This window comes from Pleurotus ostreatus (genome assembly GCF_014466165.1).
Source record: "Pleurotus ostreatus strain PC9 chromosome Unknown scaffold_10, whole genome shotgun sequence".
Classification (NCBI taxonomy): Eukaryota; Fungi; Basidiomycota; class Agaricomycetes; order Agaricales; family Pleurotaceae; genus Pleurotus; species Pleurotus ostreatus.
Genome location: NW_023503165.1, coordinates 1,096,908 through 1,124,036, shown reverse-complemented (window position 1 = coordinate 1,124,036; position 27,129 = coordinate 1,096,908). Strand labels below are relative to the sequence as shown.

Below are 27,129 nucleotides of genomic sequence, written 5' to 3'. Positions count from 1 at the left end.
AGCTTTACAGGAGTGCTGCACCAAGTGACGCCGTAAGCACTCCCACCTAGAGCGAACTAACTAATGTAACATCTTGATAAATCTACGTTGGCGCGGATTAAATAGTTCTAGTGATGGTCTATGTCAGTGACACTCTCAGGAGGGAAAAAGAAGTGATTCGACTGGTGGTAGCTATCCAACGGCATGGGAATCGGGCCTGCAGGCAGCATGTCGACCTGAGGGTATTATTTAGTCACAAGGAATTTCGTTGTTACATTTGACTATAGCTGCCAGTGGATGGGAGGGGATGTCGCATCACGTGGTCCTGGTTCAAATGGATACAGGGGGTGATCAGTATCAATGTATGTTGTTCCGAGTAATCCACGACAAACATACGCGACGGGGGACGTTCGACAGGCGCAAACCGTTACGCACTTTGAGGCGGACATGCTTGGCCGCCTTGCGAGGTCGTAGACAAGGGTGATGAGACGGGGCGTTCCACTATGTGCTCATGGATCACCGACCCCGACGTTCTCATGTGCTGATGTGGATGAAAAAATCGATCGGATCCTGGACCCAACTTATTCTGTGGGAGTCGGCGTGGGGTTGAATTCATATAGGCCTCACAAGGCCTTCCATCTCTATTCTGGGTCATCGCTTCGATGTGATTAGGCGTGGTTCTGTCCCTCTTACGGTGGGAGATGCCCGTCTTGAAGAACCCTCGCGGCCACATGATGTATATTAGGTGTATCTTTGTTCCCTGATAGCTATAAATTAGCTGTGGCCTTGAAGCTAGATCAAGTATCCGAAGCTACCATGAGGATTTCTTTTGTTCTAACACTTCTGCCAGCTCTCGCACTGTCGGTTTTAGCTAGCCCGACTCTAGTCGATGGTAAGTAAAATTCCCGACGTATATTACATCAGTGCGCTGACAGCTCCACCACAGACGCCACAGCTACTCTATGCCCCGGAGGAACTGTGCTCTCTACGTCCTTTATAGGAGAGAATAAAAACGTTCAAGTCAATCAATTATATTGCCCCGCAGACAAACAACCTCGTGTCGCGCGCGACCTCAAAGTAAGGCAGGCGAATGTATGCGGTGCAACATGTAAGCGACTGCAATTTTGCCTCTAGGATGGATCACAGATTGATACAATTTTTACAGGCAACACCAACTGCTTCTTGCCTGCAGGGGGTGGTCCAGACCCGAACGAGTGCCATATCATCGCAGACGCCCTGCGATTCGAATCTGAAAACACAGGTATAATCACTCACGAAGTAACCCGTGGGCATATCGAACTAACCTCAAACTATTCTAGGTGCCCTCTTCCAGATTGGCACCGGGGTACGTTCATGTTCGATTACTTGCAATCGCAAATATTGTGCTAATAGTTGATCTTGCTTAGTCAAACAATACCATCACTATGCAATTCAGAAGTTGCCTCTCGTTCTTCCGCAACCAGGACTTCGTCTCCTTAACTTACTGCCGTTTGGACTGGGTAAGCATCAAGAATATGTAGTGCTCGCATCGGTTACTCAGCACCACACAGGCCGACGTTATCGACTTCGTCGCTCCCAACTGTCAAGCGACGCAGAATGCCCATGGTGGCAATTGTGTCGCCAGTGATCAGCGATGGTTCATCCAGTGAGTTCTATCCTTCTCTGCACAAAGCCCGTCAATTGAAGTACATGTGAAGGGTTCAGCACTCTTGAGAAGGCGACGATTGCTCACTTATTTTAGTGCTACTTCAATACAATAGTAAACATGAATTCACGACTCTTGCCTGTAGCTCGTGACGGATTACTGACGTCGCATCGGTATAAGTGGGGCCGAATGCGCCACCGTTCCGAGCAAGAAGAGAAGTCCCTTCGATTGTGTATTCGGGCTGAGCGTGAATAAGGGTGGATCCATCCCGGAGATGGACTGACCACCTAAGTATGTACCACCGCTCCTCACTGGTGTATGTTATCCACTGTCCGAATGTTCACGCCAGGCAACGCACCCTTGATTACAGTAGCTTTCGGAGTATACATACTATCGTACTAGCACAGCGTCAGGGGTGACCAGAAGCGGAAGAATTGGAGATTCAGCCGTACAATTTTGGCTCGTCAGCGAGCTCAAAGGAAAGGGGGTGGGTGAGAGACCTTGTACCTATAGAAGAATGGGAAAATAAACAATACTCAAGAAGTTCTGAGCTGCGCGGGAAGTTCAGCGTCTGTGATTTCCTACTCATCAAAACAGAGGCGAATAGCGAGCAATAATAGGGATGCATTAGCTACGTTCAACTAACCAACTTGTTCGTCTTGATATCAAATGAATTTTCGATAACTGCGAAGGAAGATACTTGCAAGAGCTTGAAACCACGACAGGAAGCCTCATTTTCCTCGGAAAAGGACACATCCTTCTCAATGGATGATGTAGGGTCATGGACGCAAAAGATAGGCAGTTATTATATACGAAGGCGATAGGCACTTAACGGCATAATTGATCATAGACGGCCCCAGTGGTAGCAGATCATATGATGAGGACAATCACTTGAACGTGGGCCAGTGGCTTTGCCTGCTAGCGGGTAGAGGCATCAAGCAGGGAGATCGAAGTGAGTGGGGAAGTAATAGCTTCGTGTAGTCTAGAATACAGCCTCGGGACTGGCAGCGGGCCGAAAGTTGGTCCACTAAAGGAATGTTAACGGGGACGACCAATGAGTGGAACACGGCCAATTAGTAAGAAACGCAATCTATAGGAATGCCTGCGTACTACATATCTCAATGTGATGCTAACCTATAACTTGAAGCGGTTTCCTGATTAAATCGCTCTCCGATCAATCTCACCCCCACAAAATCCGCGCTTCCTGGTTCAAGTCAAGGTCAATCTGATTGATGACCAGCTTCTCCGTCGTCGGTACGTAGTGCCAAGTCGTGTCTCGGCCTTGTACAGTCACACGCTGAGGTTTTGTGTGAACTCCCAAGATTGTAATCTCGTGCATCCGCTGCTTGATGTCAAACCTCCCTCTGCTGCTAATGGCCAGGCTGGCACGGCTTGCCATAAAGTTAAGGATCCTGTTGCTTGTCGGTGGAATACTGACCCCGTCATCAACGTAAGCATGTCCGATTGCGTCACCGTTCCGGGTGAGTGAGACAAGAAGAGAGTAAGGGCCCTGTCGGGTTTCTTCGATTGTGTAACCGGGCTGAGCATGAAGAAGGATGGCGGATCCATCCCGGACATGGACATTGATATGGCCAAGAGGCGCTGGAAGAGTCACGTCGCCAGAATCTGTGCCGTCCACCACTTCGTGCGTCCACCAGTCGCGCCAAATGACAGAGCCTTGACCGGGGAGTATAGCTACAAGGCACGCGATGATTAAAGCGACAGCGAAAATTGCTGGCAAGTGCATATGCTCACCCTCGACAGTTGTAGAATTAGGGGTGAGAACAGGGGTGACCAGGATGTCTCTTCCTACCAAGAATTGTCGGTCCAAGCCGAACAACTTTGGCTCATCAGGGAACTCGAAGAAAAGGGCGCGGACAGGAGGCGTTCCAGCCATTGAAGAATTGGCAAACAGAGAATACTAAATAGAATTATGAGTTTTGAAGTTGAACGTTGAGTGTCAATCGTGTTTCATACCCAGTAAGGCAGAAGCGAATATCGAGCGGCGATGGCTGTGCGAGAAGCATTGGCTACGCTATCCCATCTATATGGTTCCTGGGGTATGGCGCCCAGGATATTATGGTTTCGATAGAAAGGGGTGAAAGCGGCCAGTTGCATCCAACGGTTACAGAGTTCCTCGTCCGAGTTCCCGTCTTTTGGCGGCGTCAGCGTGTGTACATGCCAAGTCAGATGCAGATCACCCACTGAATCCACAAGTGTCTGCCCCGACGAAAGGTATTTGAAACAATTGGAATTGCAATACACCTTGAATGCTGAAATGCATGTATTGCCACTTACTGAAGTTGTCGCCTAGCTATTTTACGGGGCACGTCAGAGCAAGGCAGTTGAAACCCAGAGGAATGAAATCATACCCAATGCCCAGTCCACTTGCCAGCAGAAGCGAATGTGGAGCGAGAGATGATGAAAGGACGTTGATCTGGGTGGAGCTCCAACAGGGCACGGTGAGTAGCGATTTCTTCCATCAGACCCCACAGGTTGTGCACGTCTATCTCGCCCGAGCCATCGGCATGTGTGGCATTAGTCGCTAGTGCATGTTCAGAGAGGCGCCCGAACCCTATGGTTTCCTGTGTTAATGCATCGCATTGACGTGGTTCTAAGAGGTATACCATTGTGGATAGTGTATGGCGGCGTGTTGACGTTGATTCCGCTTTCGGGGCCAGCATCAAAGCTACGCCGTTCGAGTTCAACAGCTGGGGTGCACGTTGATCGACCATCGACAGTCATGTTACCACTCGGTCCAAAGAGGGATGAATTGTAACTGTGTAAAATCTTAATCAGGGTAACCGACGCAAAGAATACCGTCTCACCACTCTGGGTAATCTACGATTAGATTGCCAGGCTGCCCAGGAAGGAGGAAAGGCACAGATGTGTTGCTGATATTGGTGTTACTGCCACTATAGGGGTAATGTAAGTCGGAGAATTTTGCAAGAAGTTGAACGCGGGGATTTACCATGAGCCATCGCAGAAAGAGCTTGCCTCGTTCATATCCAACCATATCCCGGCAAACTGCACCCCTAAAGCAGTCCAATTCCGAAGAGCATCTGTCCACCACTTCTCTGTATTGTTTGCGAACCAATCCGGAAAGACCTGTAGCCAACGTCAAACAGATTGGTCTGATACAAGGAAACAGGAGGCGTACAGTGTAGCCAGGCCAGACCTGGCCAACGTATTCTGACCCATCAGGATTAGTGATGAAGACTTTCCTGTTAGATAGGATCAGATGGCGTGGCAACGGTGTGGCAGCAAACTGGCAACATCATCTTACTCAATTGTTCCTTGCGTGTAGGGATCGTACTGTTTTTCGGGGTTAATAAGCAGATACATCCGTCTCGGATGAAAACTCACGAGATCAGTCTCATTGACCTGTTTCGGTATAGCAGCATCAACAATTGGAATATCTAGTTTTCATAGGAGGCTTAATTAAGCCAAGTTCAATTACTCGAACGAACTAGGCACTCACATTTTTGATGATTAGCCGCCTAGGTCAATGGTTATTAGATAAATGATAGAAATGTCTTGTGGAGGAGACTGTACCAATTCAAGAATAAAAGCTCTGACATCGTCTGCGGGGAACGAGACGGGATCAGCTGTAAAGTCTCTAACGGCATGATAGAGATCAATGTCGTTCCACATGACTATGCCACACCCGGATCAGTCTAATCGTTGTATGTCAGGACAAGCCAGACTCACCTTCTAGCGGAATGTTGGCGGCTTTCATAGCTAAAACTTGTTGACGTGTTTCATCAATATTTCGATAGCCCCATCTAGAATAAGGTTGAGTGGTCTATATTGTCAAGGTCGAAAGGCGACTAGACCTGCACAAATGGAATCCAAATCCCCAAATGGGCTGCCAAGTGGGCAACCCGACTAATACTCCGTATTGTTCAATGACATCCTGAGGTGTTGGACCGGAGAAGAAGTAGAAGTCAAGCACTCCTCCGATCATCCTATACTCTACTAAAGACACGGCAGAGCCTGGAGGCGTCAATAGAAGGATATCTGCTCCTGCGGCACTTGAGGTACATAGAATTCAGTCATGAACTATTGTAAGGACTTGGAGGGATGGAATCACCTTAGAAGGAATACACCGTGCGAGTTGGACTTCTTTGTCGTGGCATTGAACCGGTGTTCCAGGTACACTGGATGCGATCCGTAGCTGGATTGTTTCGGTAAGTCGAGGACTTGAGCAACATCACTGACCGAACAACATACATGTTTTCGTCAATAGGATCCGCAATGTCTCTTGCCCACATCGTTTGGACGGTGCCGGGGCCACTATGCCCACCCACATCTCTCCTAAAACCACTGCGGGCTACCACCTCACCCAGGCCATAGATATTAGCATCAAGTGGCAACGCTGATGTCAGCTGTACGCGATAATCAGTAATTGGTAGGGCTAACTGAATGCTTCTAGATACGAACTTGAAGATATTGGTCTTCGAACACGAGGGGAAACCCGTCTAGGGCTGTGCTGTTATCAGCAGGGATAACGGGGGCTATTGGAGCCTTTGGAAGCGAGGAGATCCTGGTATCGAATAGAGGTGTGGCTCCAGGTTGGGATCGTCGCGTAATCCAGAACGCGAAAGGAGAGGCATCATAGTTAAAAACCAAGTCGGAAGAGTCTGGTGGAGAATGGCCACGTGGGCGAGAGACAACCGTCTCAGGAACTACATACTGCAAACCATCGGTGTCGAAGATGTTCACATGAAGCCTGTTGAACATTAGTTAATTTCCCGAGTCGTAACAACGGAGCTCACCTAGTTCTCGACTCATGGGTGACTTGGATTGTCAGGTTGACAACGTCACGTCCAAATGCGTTGCATGCCGGATCAGCGAGGGAAAGTTGGGCTGTGAATCCAAAGTCACTTTCCTTTAGTTGATGGAGATTATAACCTTCGAGTTTTTGTTTATCAGCTTGGACTCGATCCGTCCACCAGCTAAGCTACGCACCAGGGCATTGCGAAACGTTGAAACCATTCGTTTCCGATGGGCTTTGGTTTGAAGGATCGGGAAGTAGCTGCCTTTGCAGAACTGAAGGTTTCCTTGCAAATGCCCCAAGCACCAAAACCGTCAAAAAAGCGGCCAAGGGAAGCATGATGAACAGGCTAGTGCTCTCCGTGTATACGGCCACTTCTTGTACACTACGGCTGGTCACCTGAATATCGTCGGGGTGTGATAACTTTTGCTTCTTTACAGAGGGGCTCCACATGGTGTATGTCGCGTAGACCTTCGAAGTCTCATCTATTTATTGAGAAACAAGTAAACACATTGGAAATGTCCCTGCAGCAATTACATCCGAGTAGAAAGGCACGAAGGGTTCAGGCCGGGCATCCTACACCATGGCATGAGCAAGTCTGTAGTACTCAGTATGTAACTGACCTCCGAGGGTGACTTCAGGCTGAAGGGCGAGGGAAGGCGAGATAAGCGGTGACGTTGAAAGGAACCCCTTGGGGATACATCTTGGCCCCATGCCCCTCGACTTTGACGGGCATCAAGGCAGGGAATAGTTAGGGCTGTCTTCGCCCGGGCCCCACACGGCCGTGTTATGGTTGTGTAGAAGTAAGTGCAGTACTTGCGAACACCACGACGTTTCGGAGTTCAGACTCTTCGAGCTCAGCTCATTGCCGGAGTCGTCCGATTGTACGCCAGGAACAATGAGACGATAAAGTCTTTGTCGTCAGAAAGAGTCTGGTAAGATAAATTAAATTGCGTTGGTTAGAAATAACTACTGACGTTACAGTTCTTAGGGAATCGAAGAATTCCGTTCCCGTACGTGGCCACAGAAACCTGATTTCCCTGTTGATTTCCCAGCAGAAACCCTAGTAATATTCGGAGGTGCGGTCAGCGTGTCTCACTGCTCAACATCTATGCTATAGCCGCTTTCAAGTGGGTACATGATTGCTAACTGCTTCAATAATGTGATACTTAATTAATGCCTAGTTCCACAATTCTCCATGTTGAGTCCCTCCCGTCTGGCCGAAATCAAGGCAGAAGAATCCATCATCATAACTCAACTAGAAAGCCTTCGAGAACGCGACCGCGACCTGACTACTCTCATTGGCCAAATGGAAGCCATGCGCACCGATGTCCAAGCCAAATCAGCCTCCCTCGAAGCACAGTTGAAGAAGCTTAAAGCACTCGAATGTTCCATAAATAGACTCCCGAGCGAGCTATTGCTCCATATATTCGACATTTGTGTGGTGACTGATACTATCAATACCAGGCAACCGACTTACCAAGGTGTCGCCCTGTCTGTCTCGCAGGTCTGTGGTCTCTGGCGGCGACTCTGCTTGGCAACGACAGGTCTATGGACCCGGTTACAGTTCGAGTGTACGAAATCAAGCCTGAAAATCGCCGACCTTTTTCTACATCGTTTAGCTGGGCAGCCGCCTGTCGAGATCACATACCAATGCTCCAAGGGTGGCCCGCGAGACGACTCCGTCGAGGATCTCATCTTGGACATAGTGGATACATACTCCCCCAGTTTGAATTCATTGACCTGGAAAACACTGGACTCTAGAAACCTTCCTCTCATCATCACCCTTGTCAACCGGCCCGCCGCATTATTGGCCATCCGACGCCTCCATATCTCTTGCGGAGCTGCTCAGATTGCTAATCATGCACGACAGGAAGAGCGCGCGCGGCGCAAAGTCCTCTTACCTTTCAGTTCCGACAAAGAATGGACCTGTTCCCTGGAAGAACTCCACTTGGATCATATCCCCCTTTCCTTTCTCTCGTCATTCCTCTTTACGAATCTTCGTTTTGTAGAACTAAACTCGACCGGATCAGCGCGTCCCCCCATTCACCTGTCTGTTTTGCGGTCCTTCATCTCGACAGCCAGACAACTGGAGGTGTTAGTCCTTACGCAAATCCATATCTTATTCCCGGGAGAGGACGACATTCCGACTTCTTTAGAACCCGTAGAATCCCCTTCGTTGAAGCATATCGAATGGAACGGCCAGCTCTCCTACACAGACCTGCACAAATTGTTTCGTCTTCTCCACTTCCCGTCCCTGGAGATAATCGACATCTGCGTAGACAAAATAAGCGACCATGGAGTTAGATTGGGCGCAGAGGGCATAATAATCTTCAAGTGCCTCAAAGAGCTCTACATCCAGTTCGAATGCGACTTCGATAACAACAAACACGAGTCCTCACTACGATGCTACGCCTTTCCCCATCTACAGAAGTTGGATCTTATCAATACTGGTCTGTGTCCTATCCATGGCGCTGTGCCGCGACTCGAGCAAATCTTTCGAGACCCTCGTCTACCACACCTTACGCATCTCACGCTGTCACGCTATGAAATAACGACCTCGCAGAGGACGGCAGTTCAAGCGATGCTCGGCTATTTGCCTGCCCTGACCTATCTGGGTTTGGATACCTGCGTCGGTGTTGGGGTGATATTAGGTTGTCTTGCGGACCTCACGGTTATCACCACGTTTGCAAAGGACGGTCCCGGCAAGGGCATCATGTCTACGGGAAGTCCCAGGGTCAAAGTCTGTCCCAGATTAGAAATCCTGGCTTTTTGGAGGTGTAACGACTTGGAGATCGAGGACCTCCGTGCTGCCATAACGGCGCGAAACAAACAATATGAGGCAATGCCCGGACAAGAACAGGACGATGATATCTCTTCGCGGGCCTTGTCAAGGAAGGAAAAGAATGCCCAACTTTTGAGGGTCATTAAACCGTTGAGGAAGCCTCGTTCCCGGCAGCACGGGGGGCCACGCCAGGATCAGGCCAAGATAGACCTCGAACCGTCATCCGTGACCCACATGGACCATGGCGTACCCTTTATCGGGGTCCCAACTCCCACTGCCAATGTCATCCATGTTCGGATCGAGGGCTGCGAAGCTGTGAAGGAGGAGGAAGCGTTGTCGCTTGAGGAACTGGGGGTTTTAGAAGTAGCGTGGAAAGAAAATACGGAAAGAAAGCCTACGTCTTCTTGATAACACATCTAACTTTAATACGAGCTCAACATTCGCTATATACAAGTGACTGCTTATTACATTGCACTTCATTCAAGTTTCGGCAAGGGCGTCGTATGAACGATTAGATATCCATAAATATCCTCGTGTGTGTGTCAAGGACACCTTTAGTCTAACTCGTTGGATACTCCCAGACGCTGCCTTCCTCCAGGTGGAGCCTCTGTGACGGTCGTTAGGCATGTCTTCAAAACCCCCGAAAGCGGAAATATTTGATTGCTCACATTGTTTTCCATGGGAGTATTCTTGAGTGCTTCGAGGACGCCTTTGGCTGACCATGCCTCGAGTTCCGCAACTTGTTCAGGAGTGATAAAAGCCTGCGAGGTGCGCGAAGCGAAGACGAGTTGGGCTGCGGCTGCTTTGATCACTGTGTCGGAATCAGCCAATACTTGTGAAATGGGCTGGTTCGAAGACGCCGATTGATGAACTGTGGGGGAGACTGGGTTGGTGGTAAGCGGGGCTGGAGTAGGCTTCCCTGCGGGTGTATGTCGTCCCCAGCATGCGGCCAAATGGAAAAGGTGGAACGTTTCCATCTGATCATTGTGTACGTGTGGAGGGAAATTAAGATCAAGTCATGGGCATGAATGAGCGGGTAAGTGAGAAATATAGGACCGGGTAATCACCTCCAGCGTCGCTAGGTCCTTCGACGAAGCCGATAGTTGTTCTATCAAGTTCTCATTGTGATCCGGAAACGAGGTCTGTCTTCCCTGCGACGAATAGAAGCTAGCGGGTAGTAGATTAACGTCAATCCTCCGCGTCACGAAGAGGGAATTGCCGCGAGCATGCTAACCTATCTGCGGAAGCATTCACAGTACCCGTGACAATGCTAGTGTCTGAACCAGCTGGACGAGCCGCTTCCAGAGCCTTATGAACCTAGTTGCCTCACATCATTTATGCTATCCACAAATGAACAAACAAAACCATGTTTATACCTCGCGGTGGAGATCCGGATCGGCAGCGACCTGACGAAAGGGCAGACCGATGAGACTCGACGAAAGTAAGAAACACGATGACTTGAATTCACGGGTTTACTGATGCGATACGCTGGATCCGTGCAACTGTCTGGATCGCTAAAATTGAAGTCGACGTTGCGGGACACCGCGACGCTGGCCTTAGGTACAACAACGGAGCCCACAGGGACATTAATGAGCGCGCCGCAAGATCCAAGTCTGTGGAGATTATGTACATCAGATGTAACATTGGCAAACTTTAACGCGCGCCCTTACCTGATCACAGCCATGTCGCCACTGATGCATTCCCGAACTTCTCGTACAAAGAAGTCCATATTCGGACTACCCATCCCGATGCTTACGATAGATACTGGTGCGCCTTTGTATCGGCCAGTGATGGTCAAAAATCCGCGCTCGGAGGATAATCTGAATGGCTGTGGAGACTCATCGAGTAACTTCGCGATAGTCTCAGCGCGAGATGGGGAGCCAACCGTAACCTAGTAAGGCCATGATTCGAGACACGATCTTCTTGATCTCTATCATCAACTTACGATGCGATTGGCGACTTCGCCTGGCCGAAGACCAAGGTGATATACTCGGTGATCCGCAGTACGGGGGAAATCTATTCGCAATGATGATCAGACAATTTGAAAGTGACAGTGATATGTGATGTGTCCGACGTACTGGCGTCTGTAAGAGTGTCCTTCATGGTGAGCGTCTGAAATCAAGAATCCTTTGGCGTCGTGACCGCAGAGCGCTGACCACAGGGTCGAGAACTGTGCCATGCTTCGGGCTCGCTCGCGGGGTTTCAAATCCTGGGCGGCATTGACCTGGACGCCTCGGCAACAACGTACACTTGAGCTACAGCAGCAGCACTGGCAGTATGAGGCGACCACCACGTCGTTCGCGTCTTCTCCGCATGTCGCCCACAATGCCCGTCGCGCCCCGATGGTCAGCAGACCGTGTGCGCCTCTCATCCAGCCTAAGCCTCAAAAGGTCCAGGGTTCGTACACCGTAGGAAAAGCTGTTGTGAGATTCTACACCCGATTTATCGACGACATTGGTCTGAAAATTCATCGAAAAAGGCAAAATAGCTGCAGGACAAACAAAAGAAAGCCTCTGGCTTGGACTTACGGCAGGTGTGATTGGCCTCCCCATCCCTTCGCCGTATTTACGATAGGTACCAGCGCTGATGCGTGTAGCAGACGAAGACATAAGGGCCGCTCGTGCAGTGCGATTTTGTCGAAAACTTTGAGTTACATTATCGTCGCTGTCGCTGTATCCACTGCCTAGCCGGACTCCGTTCCATACGGGATTTCGTCACCACGTCTCGCAACAGGACCGCCTAGAGTAACGTAAGTTGCTTGCCCATTATCCCGTACGGGCTAGATCGCTGTCCTCAACTCAGCCTGAAGGGTCTGCGAGTCGCAAACGTTGGCAGCCAAGACTTTCAAGAGCTCAGAATGACTTTCCTTGATTCTCACTGAAGTATTCTCACCATAGTATAAGACAGCTGGCCAGCCAGTTAGCGTACTGTGCGTCACGCGAACACATCGATAAATAAGCATCATAATTCCCCGTGCTATTTTCATGATGCGTTCTGGAACCGTTCTCAGGAGACTCCGGGGGAGCATGTGTGCTGTCATTCTTCTTCGGATGTTTAGGCACTTTCGGCTGCAATGTATGATTGGTAAGTGAGGTTCCACCCTAACCGTGCCACTGTACGTAAGGCTTCGCAAATTGGTTTATCTGGTCACCCTCCATGCTTACCCTTCTTTAGCCTTCCAGGTTCGTGCTAGGTCAAGGAACTTCCGGTCAAAAAGTCTTCGCTGCTGTTGGAAAAGGTTGCTGCTTGATGGGCTGATGATGTCAATTTCCGATGTTACCTCTCGTTGTTTGACAGGGGAGAGGCGCGGACATGGTACCAGTGATCCATGTACGGGTATCCAACTGCTGGGCTGATCGGCCAGTCTTCAGCTTGTCAATCACCAAGGTACTAGAAATGCCAGCTAGGATACCAAAAACGATCACACCGATGAACTCACAATCAGAGCTTTGCCCGACTTTGTGTCAGTCCCCGTCGTCGTATTCCGTGCGGGCCCAAGCGCCCGTACCTTGATGGCTCCCTTGACTCTTTGTTTGGAGTATAGATATACCACAGGTGAAACCTATGAAAACGTGGTGCATGAATTTGGTCTGCGATGGCAAGACGACCCAAACTGGGAGCTGAGTCAAACAAGAAACTCGAGCGCGTACCGACCGACGTCTCCTCTTCGGGACCGTAATACCACAGCCATCTAAACCCGATCCAGAAAGCTTATTGTAGGGTGCATCCCACGGTCATAAGCCTGGCAAATCACGATTATGGCGCCTCCAATCTGTGAAATCTTGTCGACGAGAAATTATTCGAACCAGTCTCGACTTAGGCTGGCCTCGCGGTACGCAAACCGCTTTGCCTGGAACTCTGCAGAATATTAACACGAATTTACCGCTGCCGCGTCTCCCAAAAATTTGAACCTCCGATGACTACAACTCCGCTTCTTCCTGGTTCGTTGTTAGTCCAGAGGACTCAGGAGATCCGAGCTCGGTTGATCTATAGTTCTTGGATGTGAAAAGGCTAAACTTGCGGACATGCGTGGCAGATGGTAAATAAATGCACGCTCTGGGCCACAAAAGCACGCGAACCGTGGGGTCGACAGCGACCTCGGAAGAAAATTTGGAGGGCTTCATTCCCGGGATAGATGGAGTCGAGTGGTCACGGTGAGCACAGCCTTTGGTGAAACATCAGAGGTCAACTGATTCAGGCTGATTCTGCGGAGGGTAAGCGCCCTCGGACCTAGCCGAAAGAGGTATGAAACCGTAGTTCCGGTCAAATCAGAAATAACAAAAATTGCAAAATTCGTGTCTAAAAGCGAAGACCAAGGCGGGGAATCCGCTGACCGTGCCTTGATAGAACCCTAATGTTTGCGTTCCAAAGGAGTCTCAAGGGTTGTCAAGCGGTGTCCATGTCAGGAGCGATCATGAGCTCCGCGAACCAGATTCGTTCATGATCAAACTGGATTGGAACGAATTTCCTGGGATAATACGTCAACGACCTTTAACAGTACTACAACAACGCAGAAGCACGCTGCCTGCTTCATGCTAGCGAACAGCAGCTCCTCCCTACAACATCTCTCCCGCATCGCTTTCCGCCCGTCAACCTTATAGCGATCCATCTCAGTCCTTCAAACTCCCGATCTCCCTCTTCAACAACCCATATTTCTCAGTTACGTCCTGATCTTAACCCCCCACTACTCAGGTCTTGAAAGCCCACTGTTTCCTCGTCAAGTCCCCCCGCTACGCTTTCATATGAGTCGCTTCAACGGTACATATACACCCCACCCTGTACACCCGGACGCCGCCAGTGTATATCCACAGCACTCAATCACTATGCATCATGAAGAACATGGCTCTCAGTCGGGCTCAGATGACGGCGGGGCGTACGGGGCGTATGTTGATCCACCAAGGGGAGAGGTCGAATTGGATGGTGAGCGCTAATTCAACAGCCCGTCGCTCCGGGCTCTTATGTTTGGAACTGTAGACGACTCCAATTCGTTGACTTCGCAAACACTAAACACTGATGGCACACCGAAGCGTCCAATGAACGCTTTCATGATCTTCGCTCGTAGGCGGCGGCCCCAAGTATCAGCAGAAAATCAGTCCATGCGCACTGGAGAAATCAGTAAAATATTGAGTAAAGAGTGGAACTCAATGGGAACGGTCAATTCTCTATCTCCATACATCCTCGTATGACCTCTGATGCACATTTTGATAGACCGAAAAGCAGTTCTACCTGGAACAAGCCAAAATCCTGAAGGACAACTTCAATAACAAGTACCCCGACTATGTATATCGTCGACGTCCCAATAACACACGCAAGAAGCGCAGGGCTGACTCTGGTAGCCATCTGGTCGACCCTACAGCAGTGTCTGACCAAGGAGACGAGCACCCCCCTGGTGGGGAGTACGGCGAGCCATCCCCCGTAGAAAGCGAAGTTCCCTCGTGTTATAGCGCCGATCCATCACATCCTCGTGTTTCCGCCCACTCGTCTACTCCTTTCAACGAGGCTAGTGGATTTAGTTCGCCCGTTGAAACGCCCAACCCATCATATATGTATTCCCCCGCGGAGGAGTCCTTCTCCCACAACGACAATCGCTCAGGCTACGATGTTGGTCAGAGGCGCTCATCTCAGGACCCGATCCCATCCAATAATTCCATGAATGTCAGCCGACTACCGCCCTCCCTTGCCTATTATACGCCCACATACCACCCGCAGCCGTATCCATATATGTCAGAGCAACCCAGCCACACCAACGCCGCCTGGGACACTGGACCGAGCGGACGAGCCAACTCGAACAACTGGTCGGGCGGCGGTATGGAGCGGCAACTCTCTTCCCATCCAGGGCCGAAGCTCCATACATACTCGCCGACAACTACGCAAGTAGGTTGGCCACCTCAGTCGCCTAGCGCTAGTCCTGGCGATATGCCACACCAAAACGCTCAAAATTTGTTGCCGACGCTAAGTTCGCCGTTCTTTCCGGTCACTCAACCGCAAGGGAACTATGCGGGCACAACCTCGTCTGGATCTCCCCATTCCAGCTCCCCATCACCCTATAACACCACAGCTGCGGCGGGTGGAGGTAACACCTCCCATATGAGTCACGCCAGCGCTGCCATGCCAAACACTAGGCCTGATTCCGGGTATGGCAACCGAAGCTATACGGGATCATCCAATATGCACGGGTCGTCGATGGGATCTTACTCATCCATCTCAACGCAAGACAATCATCCATATCAGCGAGCAATGCAGAGGGGACATCCTCCCCTTCCGCAGTTGACCGACACTCACTCACTCTCCCATCATCAACCCTACCAGCCGTCCTCCTCTCCAGCAACATCCAGAACTCCGTTTTGGCCGAGGGAATCATAAATCACAGCCTGTCGCTGTGCTTGTATATAGATATTCACCCTGCATCGTCCCGTAAATTTCCTCTCCGCAGGCTTCCTGGGTTATTATACGTGGTTTCTTGTGTCATTTTCATCCATACGCACTCTGTAGCAATACCATAGAGCCAACTTCCGATTCATGTGTGCCATTAATTTAACATACCGCTTAGTTATTATTTGCACTTGCTGTTTATCACATCCGACGTAGTTTTGCTGTACATTCGCCTCGTTAATGTAGATAGATATATTCGGACGTAGTGAAATAAATGGTTTACCGTCCCCAGTAACACTACCTTTCCTGAGAGTTAGATCCACCCAGGGACCTCATACATTTGCTACCCTGGCTGCCCCCCAAGAGGTCACCGCCACCGATTTACTTCTTCACTGGATCCAGCTCAAGCACGGCGGCCGACGCTGTTGGAATTATCATTTCGTCTATTTTGATCCCGCGGCTAGCAAGATCTTGCCAAGATAAGTTATCGATACGGATGATCGACACCGGCTACCTTTGTGCCGGCGGTAGCATCATCAGCACCTTGTATTTGTATTCAATTCAATTCCCTTAGTAAAAAGTGCGTCCGTGTCCGGACCCGTGCAGATTATTGGCTCTTCACTTGCCCGATTGAGTTCGGAGAGCCACTCAGCACGCAATCGCGGATTTTGAAACGCGGCACCGGCGAAACAGGTTACTTGATTGACGCATTGGCAGGTAAAAGCACCAGAAAGCACTTTGCACATGCCGAGAACTTGGCCGAGAAGCTAATAATACAGTATTGGAAGAAAAAATGAACGTCCGTGAAACAACGGCGTGCTGTCCATGATCTGAGTATTGGAAATCTTATGGGTGGAGGTTGATGCAGAGGATACGAACATCAATCTGCATTAAAGACTGTGGCTACTTGATGACCACGGCACGTCGCTCTGTGATGCTGCGTCACCTTATTACTTAGTGTGAGAACAATGAATGCCTCTCATGCATTAAATCACGAAACACTTCGTTGCGCAGGCCGGACACGGTATACGGAGGAATACCATTGGCTGAGCTGACGCAATTGAAGAATGCAATAACGGCAACCTTCCTCGGAACTCCCTTGAACGTCCCATGAACGCGTGCCCGAACTTCGCAAGGCAAAGATCAGGCTAGAACTAGCGGAGGAACGAGCTTCGAATGAATCCCTGGAAATATCAGCAGTGAAAACCAAAAGGTTGCTTGATATGTACATAATACCTGCGTGCCATTGAAAATCACGTACCAGCTAGACCACCACTTTCAGTATCAAGGTTTAAAGGTAAATTGACACCTAAAGCACGCAGGAAGTCCTTTCTATTTCTATGGAGTGACCAAGAAACCTTTGGGCGGGTATCTTCAACAGTGAGGTGCGACGGGAAGGGTTGAACTTGGATAGAAGACACGTTGAAGGGCCTAAGCTTTATTGCACTGGTGACTGTATCATAGTCGGGAATGCGTGTTGTTTCCCTCTATGCTTGTTGCACGCAGGGGACCGACCCCTAAGCCGGCTGCCGGGTTTGCCACGAGCCGTCCCCGAGTGCTGACCGAGTCCCGGTCGGCTACTTTAACTGACCTTTCTGACCGCTTGAACTTCTGTACCGTTCGAAATGGCACCCACAAGTTATGTTACGCCAATAGTAGATTCCACTGCAATCTTCAAGCCAGATATATTCAAGGGCAAGGTGCTCTTTTGCACGGGTGGGGGTTCCGGTATTTGTCGGGGGATGACAGAAGCTGTGGTACGCCCGACCTTACGCTTCGCAACCAGCCTCACCGTGACCGGACGCTCACGCACACAGATGCGACACGGAGCCAGTGCGGCTATCATTGGACGGAAGTGAGTTTGATACACCCAAGTTGATCTCTCTGTAAATTAACTCGGCACTCAGAATTGACCGCTTGACGCAAACAGCCAAGGAATTGGCAGAGGCAACTGGCTCAAAGTGTATACCAGTGCAAGCCGACGTTAGAGACCCAAAGGCACTTCATGCTGCAGTTAAACAGACCATAGATACTTTCGGCAGAATCGACTTCGTAATCTGCGGTGAGACAGGCTGTCTCTTTCGCAACGAATCGCATTCAGATTGCCTTCTCCTAGGTGCTGCTGGCAATTTTTTGGCTCCGATTGCTAGCCTCTCGGAAAACGCATTCAGAACCGTCATCGAGATTGACACCGTGGGTCGTCATGGATTCTCTCGCAAGTTGCACGGCTCCCTGACTTCTAATGGGTAGCTCGGGACTTTCAACACCGTCAAGGCAACTATTGAACACGTTCGACGTTCCAAAGGCTCCTACATCCACGTTAGCGCCACTCTTCATTACAAGGGTAAGGGTGGTGGTTTCCTTGCATGAGCGTACTACAATGATTGCTATTACCCAGGTACACCTTACCAGGCTCATGTGTCTGCTGCGAAAGCGGCCGTAGACGCCCTGTCTGCCGTCATCGCCGTCGAAGAAGGACCTCATGGTGTGCGCTCGAATGTAATTGCCCCTGGGCCAATCAGCGGTACCGAAGGAATGGACCGCTTAACACCAAAATCAGACGATGCCCAACGCCGATTCCAAAGCACCCTTCCCGCTGGTCGTTTGGGTGACATAAAAGATGTCGCTAACGCCACCGTCTTCTTTTTCAGTGACGCGGCCTCTTTCATCACTGGCCAAATTCTTCCCGTAGATGGGGGTAACGAACATTTAAGGACCACGTCGCTGCCATACCCCGAGGCCGTGCTCGACCCAGGGAGCGTGCTGAAGTTGATCCCAAAATTGTGAACAAACTCTTACTGTAGTGGACTCTATTGTAACGTATCTTGCATGTGTACGAGAACATTAACCCCGACTTGCTGGCTCTCCTTGTGCTGTGATCTCGGTTGCTGAGGAACTTTGCTGATCACCCCTGGTATCGACATGATTAGCATGTCCATATGAATGACGAGATACGGCAGACTCGCCAAATTGCGTTTAATTGTCGCATCCCTTGATCATGATATAGACATGTACATAAAAGTGTCACAGTTTCACCATTCCCAGGAAGTAAGTTACGAACAGTGAGGACGGATCCGCAAATAACAGCATTGTGGTTGTATTTTTGCCGACTGCCATATTCCACATACATGAGCCCGCGCACACGGACGTCAGAAGCTGGCTATTAATCTCATGCAGGCCTCAAGCCCCTGCCCGTGTAGACTCATGACCAGAGGAGTAATTGTTTGGGGGAATGCCTTAGACTCCCAGTTCCTTTCTACATACACATGGAGGTAATCGTTTACCTGAGAGACCCCGATCGGTGGAAATCCCACTGAAATTGATACCCCAGCTTTACCACCCGTCATCATCAGAATCTTCTTCCTCATATGTCTCCAGTTATGTAAAATTACATGCAGGTATCCACGCCAGACACAAGTCATCATGGATAGTTCCGGGGAGATATGAGAGCCTTCTACCCAGAGCTAGGAAGCACCTGACGCCACGTACCGCGCGCTGGAATCCAAGAAGCATGCAAATGCCCGTACATACAGGCAAGCTATTTTGTGAACCGGTTGAACTGAGCTGGTGCGTGTCGAGTTGGCCCTCAACCACCGTTCCGGTTTGTCGTCCAGACTCCTTAGACAGGGAACTAGCGGCGAAAGGGTGGAATCCTTGCGGAAATCTGGGGACCCTGGTTTGTGGGGGCACACGAGGGACCCAACGGATGGACTTGACGAGGGAAAGTTGATGTCTGGTGGGACTAGTGCTGCTCGATGACGCTCTGGAGCCGCCTCGTCGACGGTGTGCAGACAATGGAGCACGTTGTAAACATGCTGCACAACCCCGCAGTCGAAAAACGCGCCCGGGAATGACGAGGCTTCGGAACCTAAACCCGAGCGGTCAAGTTCCCCAGATGCAGTGGACAAAGAAGACGCTAGGCAGATAACACACCCGAACAGTGTTGGCTGATGGCAGCTTCCTCGATTTGGCAAGCCTCTGAAAATCGGCATTCGTTGATAATGGTTATACACGGCTAAACTTTGAAGTCCGCTAGTACTTCTGGTAACACGACGAGCAGTGCACCGCATGTGTCGTTGCGCAGATGAGTCGCTCATGCTATGATGGGTAAATCACAGTTGACGTCTTGCTGCCGAAATTTGGACGAAACGCCAGCTAGAACTCGTCAGGTCCGTATCAACGAAGGACATCGGTGGCACATGCGAGTAGCGACGACCGAAGAATGGCCGCTAAAACATAGGAACAAGTCTCCGATCGAAATGCTTTCTGAACAAAAACCACTGGCGGTGATTGAAGTGCAAGTTAGCCGTTAAAGTTGTATATTTCTTAGTGGGTAGTGTAGAAAGAAGCTTACCTTAGAGCGGCGGCTTTTAGCTCACTTCGAAGAAGTAACGCCATGCTTCGTTTAAAGAAACCCACAGTTATTTGCGGTATTTTCTCAGCGTCTAGTGCGACGGGACCCGCACACAAGCATCAGGTCCAGGATGCGTGATCTCGCCACGGGCACGCCCGTCTAGAAGAGGGTGGAAAGGATACATCTGAGAGCCTGATTAAAAAGCAAGTAACTTGACCCAACTCACATCGACGGCCTAAGCAGTCAGCGCTGCGAGTCAGGAGGTAGTGTACTGCTAGCAAAGAGTCAGGTGCTTGATTGGCAGATCGCGGTGTCGTTTGTTGCGGTAGGCAGGCGTCCTGTGATCGACTTCCCATAGTTTGTCGGGCGACGGTTACACGATGCACCCTCGTGATCTATTCTTGCTGGAAGGAGGGTGATTGGGGAAGTAAACGAGGTTGTGGGGCATCGCCGTCAGTTCTCCCGAAATTTCGCAGACCTAGGGGTGCAGCCTTTGGAAGAGACGAATAGCCTCTAATGAGGGAAATAAAGTTGGGAAAAGGCCCGTGCATCTTAGATAACATGTACCGAGATTACTGGGTTCGCTGAGTAAGGCAGGTCGGGGGTATTATTCTTGGGAGTATGTTCGAGGGTGTGGTGGTGCTCGCATGCAGCGTCAATGATTGAGCAAGGGGCAGCTCATGAGGGATCCGTAAACCAGGTAAACGTACAAGGAAGAACTAACAGAACTCGGAGCGAAGGAAACATTCGGGTGGTCCCGTTGCGATAACCACTAGGGAGGCATGTTCAAGTGAGGATGTTTTGTACCAATCGGATAGTTGATTTTACACACCTACGCGGGCCGCGCAGGGGGCTAATCAAGGCCAAGGATCCCACAAATTGGCACCGCAACACGGAAGATGCGTTCAAGTTCACGATAGGACGCCTCGAATGAGCGTAATATTTTTCCTGGCGGAGTACCATGGAACAATGCTTCGGAGTGATCCAGAGGAGGTATGGGGGGCGTGTTGGTATACTTCTGAATATCGGAGTAAGTTTAAGCAAGCGCAACGCAAACCGCAGTGGAAGAGACCATGTAGCTCTCACGCGTTATCAAGGTCGCTGCCCCCCAGGTGGCAACACGGAGCTTCGAATTCACAAGTTGTAGCATTGATAGAAAGGGAAAGTGACAGGGCACTAACGGCGTGAAAGTTGTGAGGTAATATTAAAGCGACGCATGGAAGATGATAGAGTGTCTAGATGACCAATAACCTGTCCATATAAGCAAGGCATAGAGCGACGGATGCTGAGTGGACAAAGGTGGTGAATATAGTCAGCCTGTGGCGACAAGCTACCGTTGAGTAGAGAACGTACGAGTGAACAATGTCCAGAGCACTCTACGCAGGAATCATCAAATCTCCCCATGTTCTCACAGCTACAATGCCACCAATAAACATCCCAACGCCAGTAACAATACTGATATTCCCGCTGAGTTTTTCGGGTGCCCAAATTTGTTCGCGAAGGAACCGAGAAAATGCTGATTCGTCGGGGTCATGAGCGGCGCGCCGAGGTTGAATTTGAGGGACAAATGATGGGACAGCGTTTGCTGGTGCACCGCGACGAGCCATTTTGATAGAGCTATTGCACCGTCAGCAACAACAACAACGCGTCTACAAGTCTGAATAAACCTGTGCTTTCGTTTCAGTGAGGGAGGAGAAGGAACCTTTTTTGCGCGTGAAGCGGCAGCGCTCGTGGGTATTCGCCTGGTCGAGGTCACAGTATGTCACGGTCCATGGCGTCACAGGTCCTCGCGAAGACGCGACTTCCCCTCCATCGTCAACGCCGTGGTCATTTCGTCGCGCTTCTAGAGTCTCATCAAGGTGGAAATGTTTGTATCTCAATATATAAGATGGCTCCCGGAAGCTGACTTGTTTCGCACTATACTACCAGGTCTACCAGCATTGACCATGATGCCATTTACATTCCTCCCCGACGGCGAGCACGTTTTCTCGCACTAGTGGTGGCGTAAAAATAATAAATGCTGATCGCGGACGTGCTGGCTTTGCTGTGTCGCCTTGCCACTGTACGGTGGCAAGGTTGAAGACAGCCGAAATGTACGCCTCCTGACGCCCAGGTCTATATTGAGGAATACACGTTGCCTCTCGATACCGCTTGCTTCTGGATCCAGCGGACAATGCGCTAGTGGCGCGCGGAGTGGTTGTCCAGCACATATTGCGCTAAAACTCTCGGGCCCGGCTTCAATGCTTCGCGTACGTGCACACATACACTTCGATGAGGTGGCGCATATATATGCCCCAAGCTTGACTTCGGCGTCATTTTCCACGCCTTTTTGTTGAACAGCCCCCGGAAGGCCTAATGGTGAAGCTTTCGCCTCTGTTATACTCAGCGCCATTCTTCTTTCAACTCGCACTTGCCGATCCATTACAAGATCTTTGCGAAACGCTTCGCAGTCTGGGACTAAAGAAGCTATCATCTTATATATCCGATGTCGCAGCAGCAAATACTCCTACTGGCCAGCACTTCATCGGTATTCTTTCGATGGGCAACGCAGGTCCGATGACACTCTTTGCACCAACCGATCAGGCTTGTGAGTACCGTCAACCCGCTGACCTGAACATCGATTGACACGAATATCAGTTGATAACTTCGCGGTCAAGCTGAACCCCCCAGAACGTCTCGCCAGCATCCTTTCATATCATTTAGTACATGGGCATTTCCCTCTCGGGATCGATGACGGCGTACACGACGAATCATTTGGTGCGCCACTGCCAACGGCGCTACCACCAGCGGCAGTACCAGGCGTCAACCAACCAGCATTAAACCAACCCGGAGTTGGCGGGCACCAATGGCAACCAGGTACAAACCAACCAGGCATAAACCAACCGGGTGTTGGGGGTGGACAACAATGGCAACCAGCCATAAACCAGCCGAGCGTGGGCCAACCCGGCATAAACCAACCCGGCATCAACCAACCTGGCGTCGTAGACGGTCAACAATGGTCTGGTACAGGTCAACAATGGCAAGGGGGTGAACAACAGTGGAATCAAGGCGGCCAGCAAGGTCAACCTGGCACCAACATGGGCAACCCAAATGTCTATGCGAGCGACCAGGGTCAATCTCCTACAGATGGGCAGACACCAGTCCGCCGCGAGGAATCTGAATCGCCTATTCCAGACCTACAATCCGCAATTGGTATGGAAGCTTCGGCTCTTCGTTACCGATATCTGACGTTAGCATTCTAGTTGGTAATCCTCCTATCCCCTACAACACCCCTAATCATGTCACCATTGGTCGTTCCACTCTTATCGACTCGAAATATGTGATGCTGGAGGGAAAGGATCGAGGACAAGTGGTAGCGTGGTCTAACGTTACTGGAACAGATGGGAAGACAAGGATGTTGAACCAAGAGTAAGTCGGCTCCATCCGTGTTTCGCTTTCCAGTGCTAATGTACCCCTAGCTCGGACTGCCCTGTTTTGAAGTCGACGAAGTGGAAAGAAATCATCATCAATGTCGTCCCTGTGGTCCTTTATATCCCCGGTTCTCTGCCCCAGCTGCTTATGAAACATAAACTTGTCGCCTTCAAAGCTATGCTCAAGGAAACAACAGCGCCCGGGATGCCCATGAAGTGCGTATACGATCATTGCACTGTCCCACAGCATCAGTTAATCACTTACGCCGCAGTCTCCTCGATGCTCTTGATGCTAGCAATGGATACGGAAGCCATGGCTTCACTATCTTCGCGGCTTCCGATGAGGCCGTGATGCATGCTAAAGAAATGATCCCCGCTATGACCCTCAATGACCCTCACGCAATGGCAACTGTTATGCAGAATCATGTGAGACCACAATCTTCAGACTCGTACCCAAACGATCCTAACTGACGAATAATAATAGATCATTAACGGCACAACCATTTACTCCCCTACTCTTTGTTCATCCACTTATCCTTTTTACGCCATCGCCTCTTCAGGCGGTCCTCTTACGTTCATGGTTAACAATACTGGCACATTCGTTACGATCAACCACAACGATGGAGGACCCATTCATAGCGCTAGGATCCTGTCAACGGAACTTCTCGCGCATAATGGTGTGGTGCATGTTGTAGATTCGATACTCATGAGTCCATACCGGGACGATAATGCGGCTTATGCGGCGTAAGCTCCTTTTACTTCTTGTTTTTCCGGCTCTAACTTTGGGTTATCATAGGTACAATCAGGCTGCTGCGATGGCTAGTCAACCATTCATACCGGAACAGGGACCAGTGGGCCTACCTACATCCCTGCCTATAGGGACCGGTAACGGAATCGGTGGGGGCGTTGTGATTAACGCCGCCCAGAGGCATTTTGACAATCTGTTCAATTTTGGCGGATGGGATCTGTCCAACTACGGTGTGGTTTTGAGTATATTGACGGGGATATGGTTCACCACCGTACCCTTTTAAAGAAATCGATCTCTGATTGAGACATTGTCAATTCGGCTTTCTTGACGGACACGATCTTCCTATACCTAACTAGCATGCACATACCCCATTTATGACCTCACAGTTTCGAGTAGTTACATTCAACGGACCTTATACAGCTAGAGTATTATTGGGATATGCAGTTTTACAGACGCCTTGAGGCTTTAATACATTTATTTGTGTCTACTGTGTCAGTGTTCGTGCTCAGTAGACATGATGGGTCAAGTTGAGTACATAGCGGATTCATTATAGGTGGATATTGCTCGATTTCCGTCGTGTATGGGAAACTCGTGAGCATGGAATTCATACTTGAGTCATGTCGGCGTAGATTTCCCACTGCCAGACTCAAGATTTGCACTTGTAACGCTTTGGCTAACGTCTTCCATATTTCGGTTCTGCGAAAGGTAAGTGGGCTTCGGTTGACTCCGTTGAATGCTTCTGATAATGTCGCTTCCTGTAATCGCAATAGGTGGGCATGTGAAGACAGGGAGCGGTGTCTATATTTAACAAATTAGTCTCCCAAACCATCCAATGGGGTCACCAACAAAGTCCATACCTGCGTCTCAGTGTAGATGTTGTTGTGCAGCTCTGAGCGCAAGGCATTTCTAGAGTTGAGGGTCTATAGAACGATCGTAAACACGCCGCACGACACTGCGAGGGGTCAAAACCAGTTACCAGGAGGAGTGTATTCCTACGCGAGTGACAATGGGTGAGTACAGATCCACCGAAATACATGCGCACTTACGTGTAGATTCTTCCAAGGGGCTTGTGGAACTTTAATCAATCAATCAGATTGCGCAGGGTAGTTACTCACAAAGGCAAAGATGGCATGATAATTCGTGCCCGGAAAGACGGTCTAGTATTCTTTGATCAGCAGAAGTGTGGCACTCTCGCCCGAGGCGACATACGAAAGTCACCAGGTCCATTACCTATATAGATAGAACCGGTCAAAATGATCTGATTGACAGGTACTTCAGGAAGACTTACACAGAACAAAGATCCAAAAGCAGCCGTCTCCACAGACGAATGGATGAGTCGGGTGATGACGTTGTCAGTGTCTAGTCAGAGCTGTCGACGTCTTCCAAAGCTCAAAAATATTGCACACTTACGCTTAAAGCCCGTACGGTTCTTCGAAAGGTGATACCATAAAAGAACACTAGTGATCAAGTCGGTAACTCTTCCCGCGGCTTCAGGGGAACAACTAACGTAATGGTCACATCGCAGATGACAGCAGTACCAAGCCAGGAGTCGACGATGGGGACTAGCTGAGAAAAATGGACGATGCTGTGTTCGTAAAATTAGTCCATGCTATCATCCTCTGGAAAAATCGATGCACCTCAATAATTCGAGTGCGCCAGCAGAAGCAGCTATTCCAGTCGCAAGCTGAGCAACGGACAACAATACCACGCCGATGTACACTTTCCATGAGCGCGCGAATTGGTAAATGCGCCAGGCTAAGAAAGCTTGGATAGGGCATGATGCTCTGGTTCATTGTTAGTTCGCATGAAGATTGAGGTGAAGAGGAAATTACCAACAGGGAAGTCATAAGCGGCGTGTAAGAGAACGGCCAAGGGGCCGCAGTCAAAATATCGCGATTCCCGAAATTGTCGACTGCGTATAGCCACATCAGGTAGATCGACGCGCCGGTATGTATCGTATCGAGTGACAGGACCCATACGACGAGCGCTCTAAAACGGTGAACGAGAGAAGTACAACAAGAGTAGCAGAAAATAAGCATCAACTGACTTGATAACCTTTCGGTCGTTGAAGCCTGATGTATAGTAGGCAACCGATTGTAGTACGCATATACCATAAAATAATACGTTGAGGACCACAGCGATTAGCACAGGCCCTAGGACGTGCGTCGGGTGCGGCATTAATGAGGATCCAGGCAGGTGATATGAAACCAATGAGCGAAATAGGGATGTTAGAGTAGATTGACGAGCATGGGCTACTCACCTTGCCTTTATACTAATCGGCGGTATTGGAATCGAGTACCCCGATAGAGATGTTGGGAGCACAGACAAGAGGAAACCAACTGGAAATGGTATGGCCAAAGGACGACTGACACCTGGGGCTTGACGCAATTGTGGCAGTGGTTAGAAGCGAACTTCAGGCTTGAGGCAGAGAAAATAAAGGGAACATGTGGGTTTGCGTGGGCGCGGAGGTTCTGACATAACTTGCGAAGCTTGATCAAAATTAAGCTCGTGTAATCAGTATATCGATGGCAGGTTCGTGGATGCGCGTGTAGTAATTGGGTGCAATATCGACGCGCAAGTTGATATCATGGTTTTGGTTTCTCAAGATTTGACAGCTCCTAAACAAAGTGAAAGTGCAGTAAGGCGAGGATCGAAGTGGGAGGACTAAACTTGAAGCGATGATGGAGATCTTGTCCGTTCCGGTGGCACTACCATTAGGTGCACACATAGCTAGAACAACTTGAATACAAAATATAGGGTGATGTCATTCCGTCGAAGATACAAGCCAAGGTCATATATAGTTCAATTCGAGCACCGACCATGCGTCGAGAATTTTAGAATGGTGCCAACCATGGAAGGGGGGTGTTTTCGTTGCCGTAGGACATCAACCCCTGCGTCTTGGATGGGAAAGAAGGCGAAAATAGGAGGGGAGTTTCTCCCAGGGAAACGAAGCTATCGATATCTTGTGGGGTGACAACGGCGAGAAGCGACATTCACCGGCGGGTAGCGAGATGTAGTAGAGAAGATACGGATTCCGATCTTGTCTCTGACATCGCCAG

The 27,129-nt window shown here is 49.9% G+C and overlaps 9 protein-coding genes across 9 annotated transcripts; 5 read left to right on the top strand and 4 right to left on the bottom strand.

The window, feature by feature from the left end:
* Positions 1-795: 795 nt before the first annotated feature.
* Positions 796-1,692, top strand: PC9H_002135 (uncharacterized protein; the record flags this gene model as incomplete). Its single annotated transcript, XM_036771777.1, has 7 exons — positions 796-871; positions 926-1,087; positions 1,145-1,240; positions 1,299-1,324; positions 1,386-1,478; positions 1,530-1,624; positions 1,677-1,692. The coding sequence occupies 7 exons, from the start codon at positions 796-798 to the stop codon at positions 1,690-1,692; spliced, it is 564 nt and encodes a 187-aa protein (XP_036626398.1).
* A 1,112-nt stretch (positions 1,693-2,804) lies between these two features.
* PC9H_002134 (uncharacterized protein) lies at positions 2,805-6,854 on the bottom strand (the record flags this gene model as incomplete). Its single annotated transcript, XM_036771776.1, has 19 exons — positions 2,805-3,319; positions 3,380-3,545; positions 3,602-3,777; positions 3,830-3,938; positions 3,997-4,199; positions 4,252-4,403; positions 4,453-4,539; positions 4,596-4,732; positions 4,785-4,848; positions 4,941-5,043; positions 5,106-5,124; positions 5,180-5,280; positions 5,336-5,409; positions 5,461-5,658; positions 5,718-5,801; positions 5,858-6,012; positions 6,068-6,356; positions 6,403-6,538; positions 6,596-6,854. 19 exons carry the CDS (start codon positions 6,852-6,854, stop codon positions 2,805-2,807), a joined length of 3,027 nt encoding a protein of 1,008 aa, XP_036626397.1.
* A 745-nt stretch (positions 6,855-7,599) lies between these two features.
* PC9H_002133 (uncharacterized protein) lies at positions 7,600-9,594 on the top strand (the record flags this gene model as incomplete). Its single annotated transcript, XM_036771775.1, has 1 exon — positions 7,600-9,594. One exon carries the CDS (start codon positions 7,600-7,602, stop codon positions 9,592-9,594), a length of 1,995 nt encoding a protein of 664 aa, XP_036626396.1.
* Positions 9,595-9,745: 151 nt separating this feature from the next.
* On the bottom strand, positions 9,746-11,289 carry PC9H_002132 (uncharacterized protein; the record flags this gene model as incomplete). Its single annotated transcript, XM_036771774.1, has 9 exons — positions 9,746-9,793; positions 9,855-10,163; positions 10,254-10,353; positions 10,421-10,503; positions 10,563-10,592; positions 10,655-10,799; positions 10,857-11,077; positions 11,132-11,202; positions 11,265-11,289. The coding sequence occupies 9 exons, from the start codon at positions 11,287-11,289 to the stop codon at positions 9,746-9,748; spliced, it is 1,032 nt and encodes a 343-aa protein (XP_036626395.1).
* Positions 11,290-13,928: 2,639 nt separating this feature from the next.
* PC9H_002131 (uncharacterized protein) lies at positions 13,929-15,549 on the top strand (the record flags this gene model as incomplete). Its single annotated transcript, XM_036771773.1, has 3 exons — positions 13,929-14,106; positions 14,161-14,339; positions 14,395-15,549. The coding sequence occupies 3 exons, from the start codon at positions 13,929-13,931 to the stop codon at positions 15,547-15,549; spliced, it is 1,512 nt and encodes a 503-aa protein (XP_036626394.1).
* A 1,634-nt stretch (positions 15,550-17,183) lies between these two features.
* PC9H_002130 (uncharacterized protein) lies at positions 17,184-18,345 on the top strand (the record flags this gene model as incomplete). Its single annotated transcript, XM_036771772.1, has 6 exons — positions 17,184-17,315; positions 17,376-17,413; positions 17,466-17,620; positions 17,675-17,751; positions 17,809-17,902; positions 17,957-18,345. The coding sequence occupies 6 exons, from the start codon at positions 17,184-17,186 to the stop codon at positions 18,343-18,345; spliced, it is 885 nt and encodes a 294-aa protein (XP_036626393.1).
* Positions 18,346-21,288: 2,943 nt separating this feature from the next.
* Positions 21,289-21,519, bottom strand: PC9H_002129 (uncharacterized protein; the record flags this gene model as incomplete). Its single annotated transcript, XM_036771771.1, has 1 exon — positions 21,289-21,519. One exon carries the CDS (start codon positions 21,517-21,519, stop codon positions 21,289-21,291), a length of 231 nt encoding a protein of 76 aa, XP_036626392.1.
* Positions 21,520-22,267: 748 nt separating this feature from the next.
* On the top strand, positions 22,268-24,353 carry PC9H_002128 (uncharacterized protein; the record flags this gene model as incomplete). Its single annotated transcript, XM_036771770.1, has 8 exons — positions 22,268-22,499; positions 22,550-22,669; positions 22,829-23,104; positions 23,155-23,320; positions 23,371-23,538; positions 23,595-23,748; positions 23,807-24,066; positions 24,119-24,353. 8 exons carry the CDS (start codon positions 22,268-22,270, stop codon positions 24,351-24,353), a joined length of 1,611 nt encoding a protein of 536 aa, XP_036626391.1.
* A 332-nt stretch (positions 24,354-24,685) lies between these two features.
* On the bottom strand, positions 24,686-26,248 carry PC9H_002127 (uncharacterized protein; the record flags this gene model as incomplete). Its single annotated transcript, XM_036771769.1, has 12 exons — positions 24,686-24,868; positions 24,928-24,990; positions 25,047-25,062; positions 25,117-25,145; positions 25,186-25,227; positions 25,280-25,300; positions 25,359-25,429; positions 25,481-25,527; positions 25,578-25,655; positions 25,708-25,854; positions 25,907-26,059; positions 26,118-26,248. The coding sequence occupies 12 exons, from the start codon at positions 26,246-26,248 to the stop codon at positions 24,686-24,688; spliced, it is 981 nt and encodes a 326-aa protein (XP_036626390.1).
* Between the last annotated feature and the right edge of the window lie 881 nt (positions 26,249-27,129).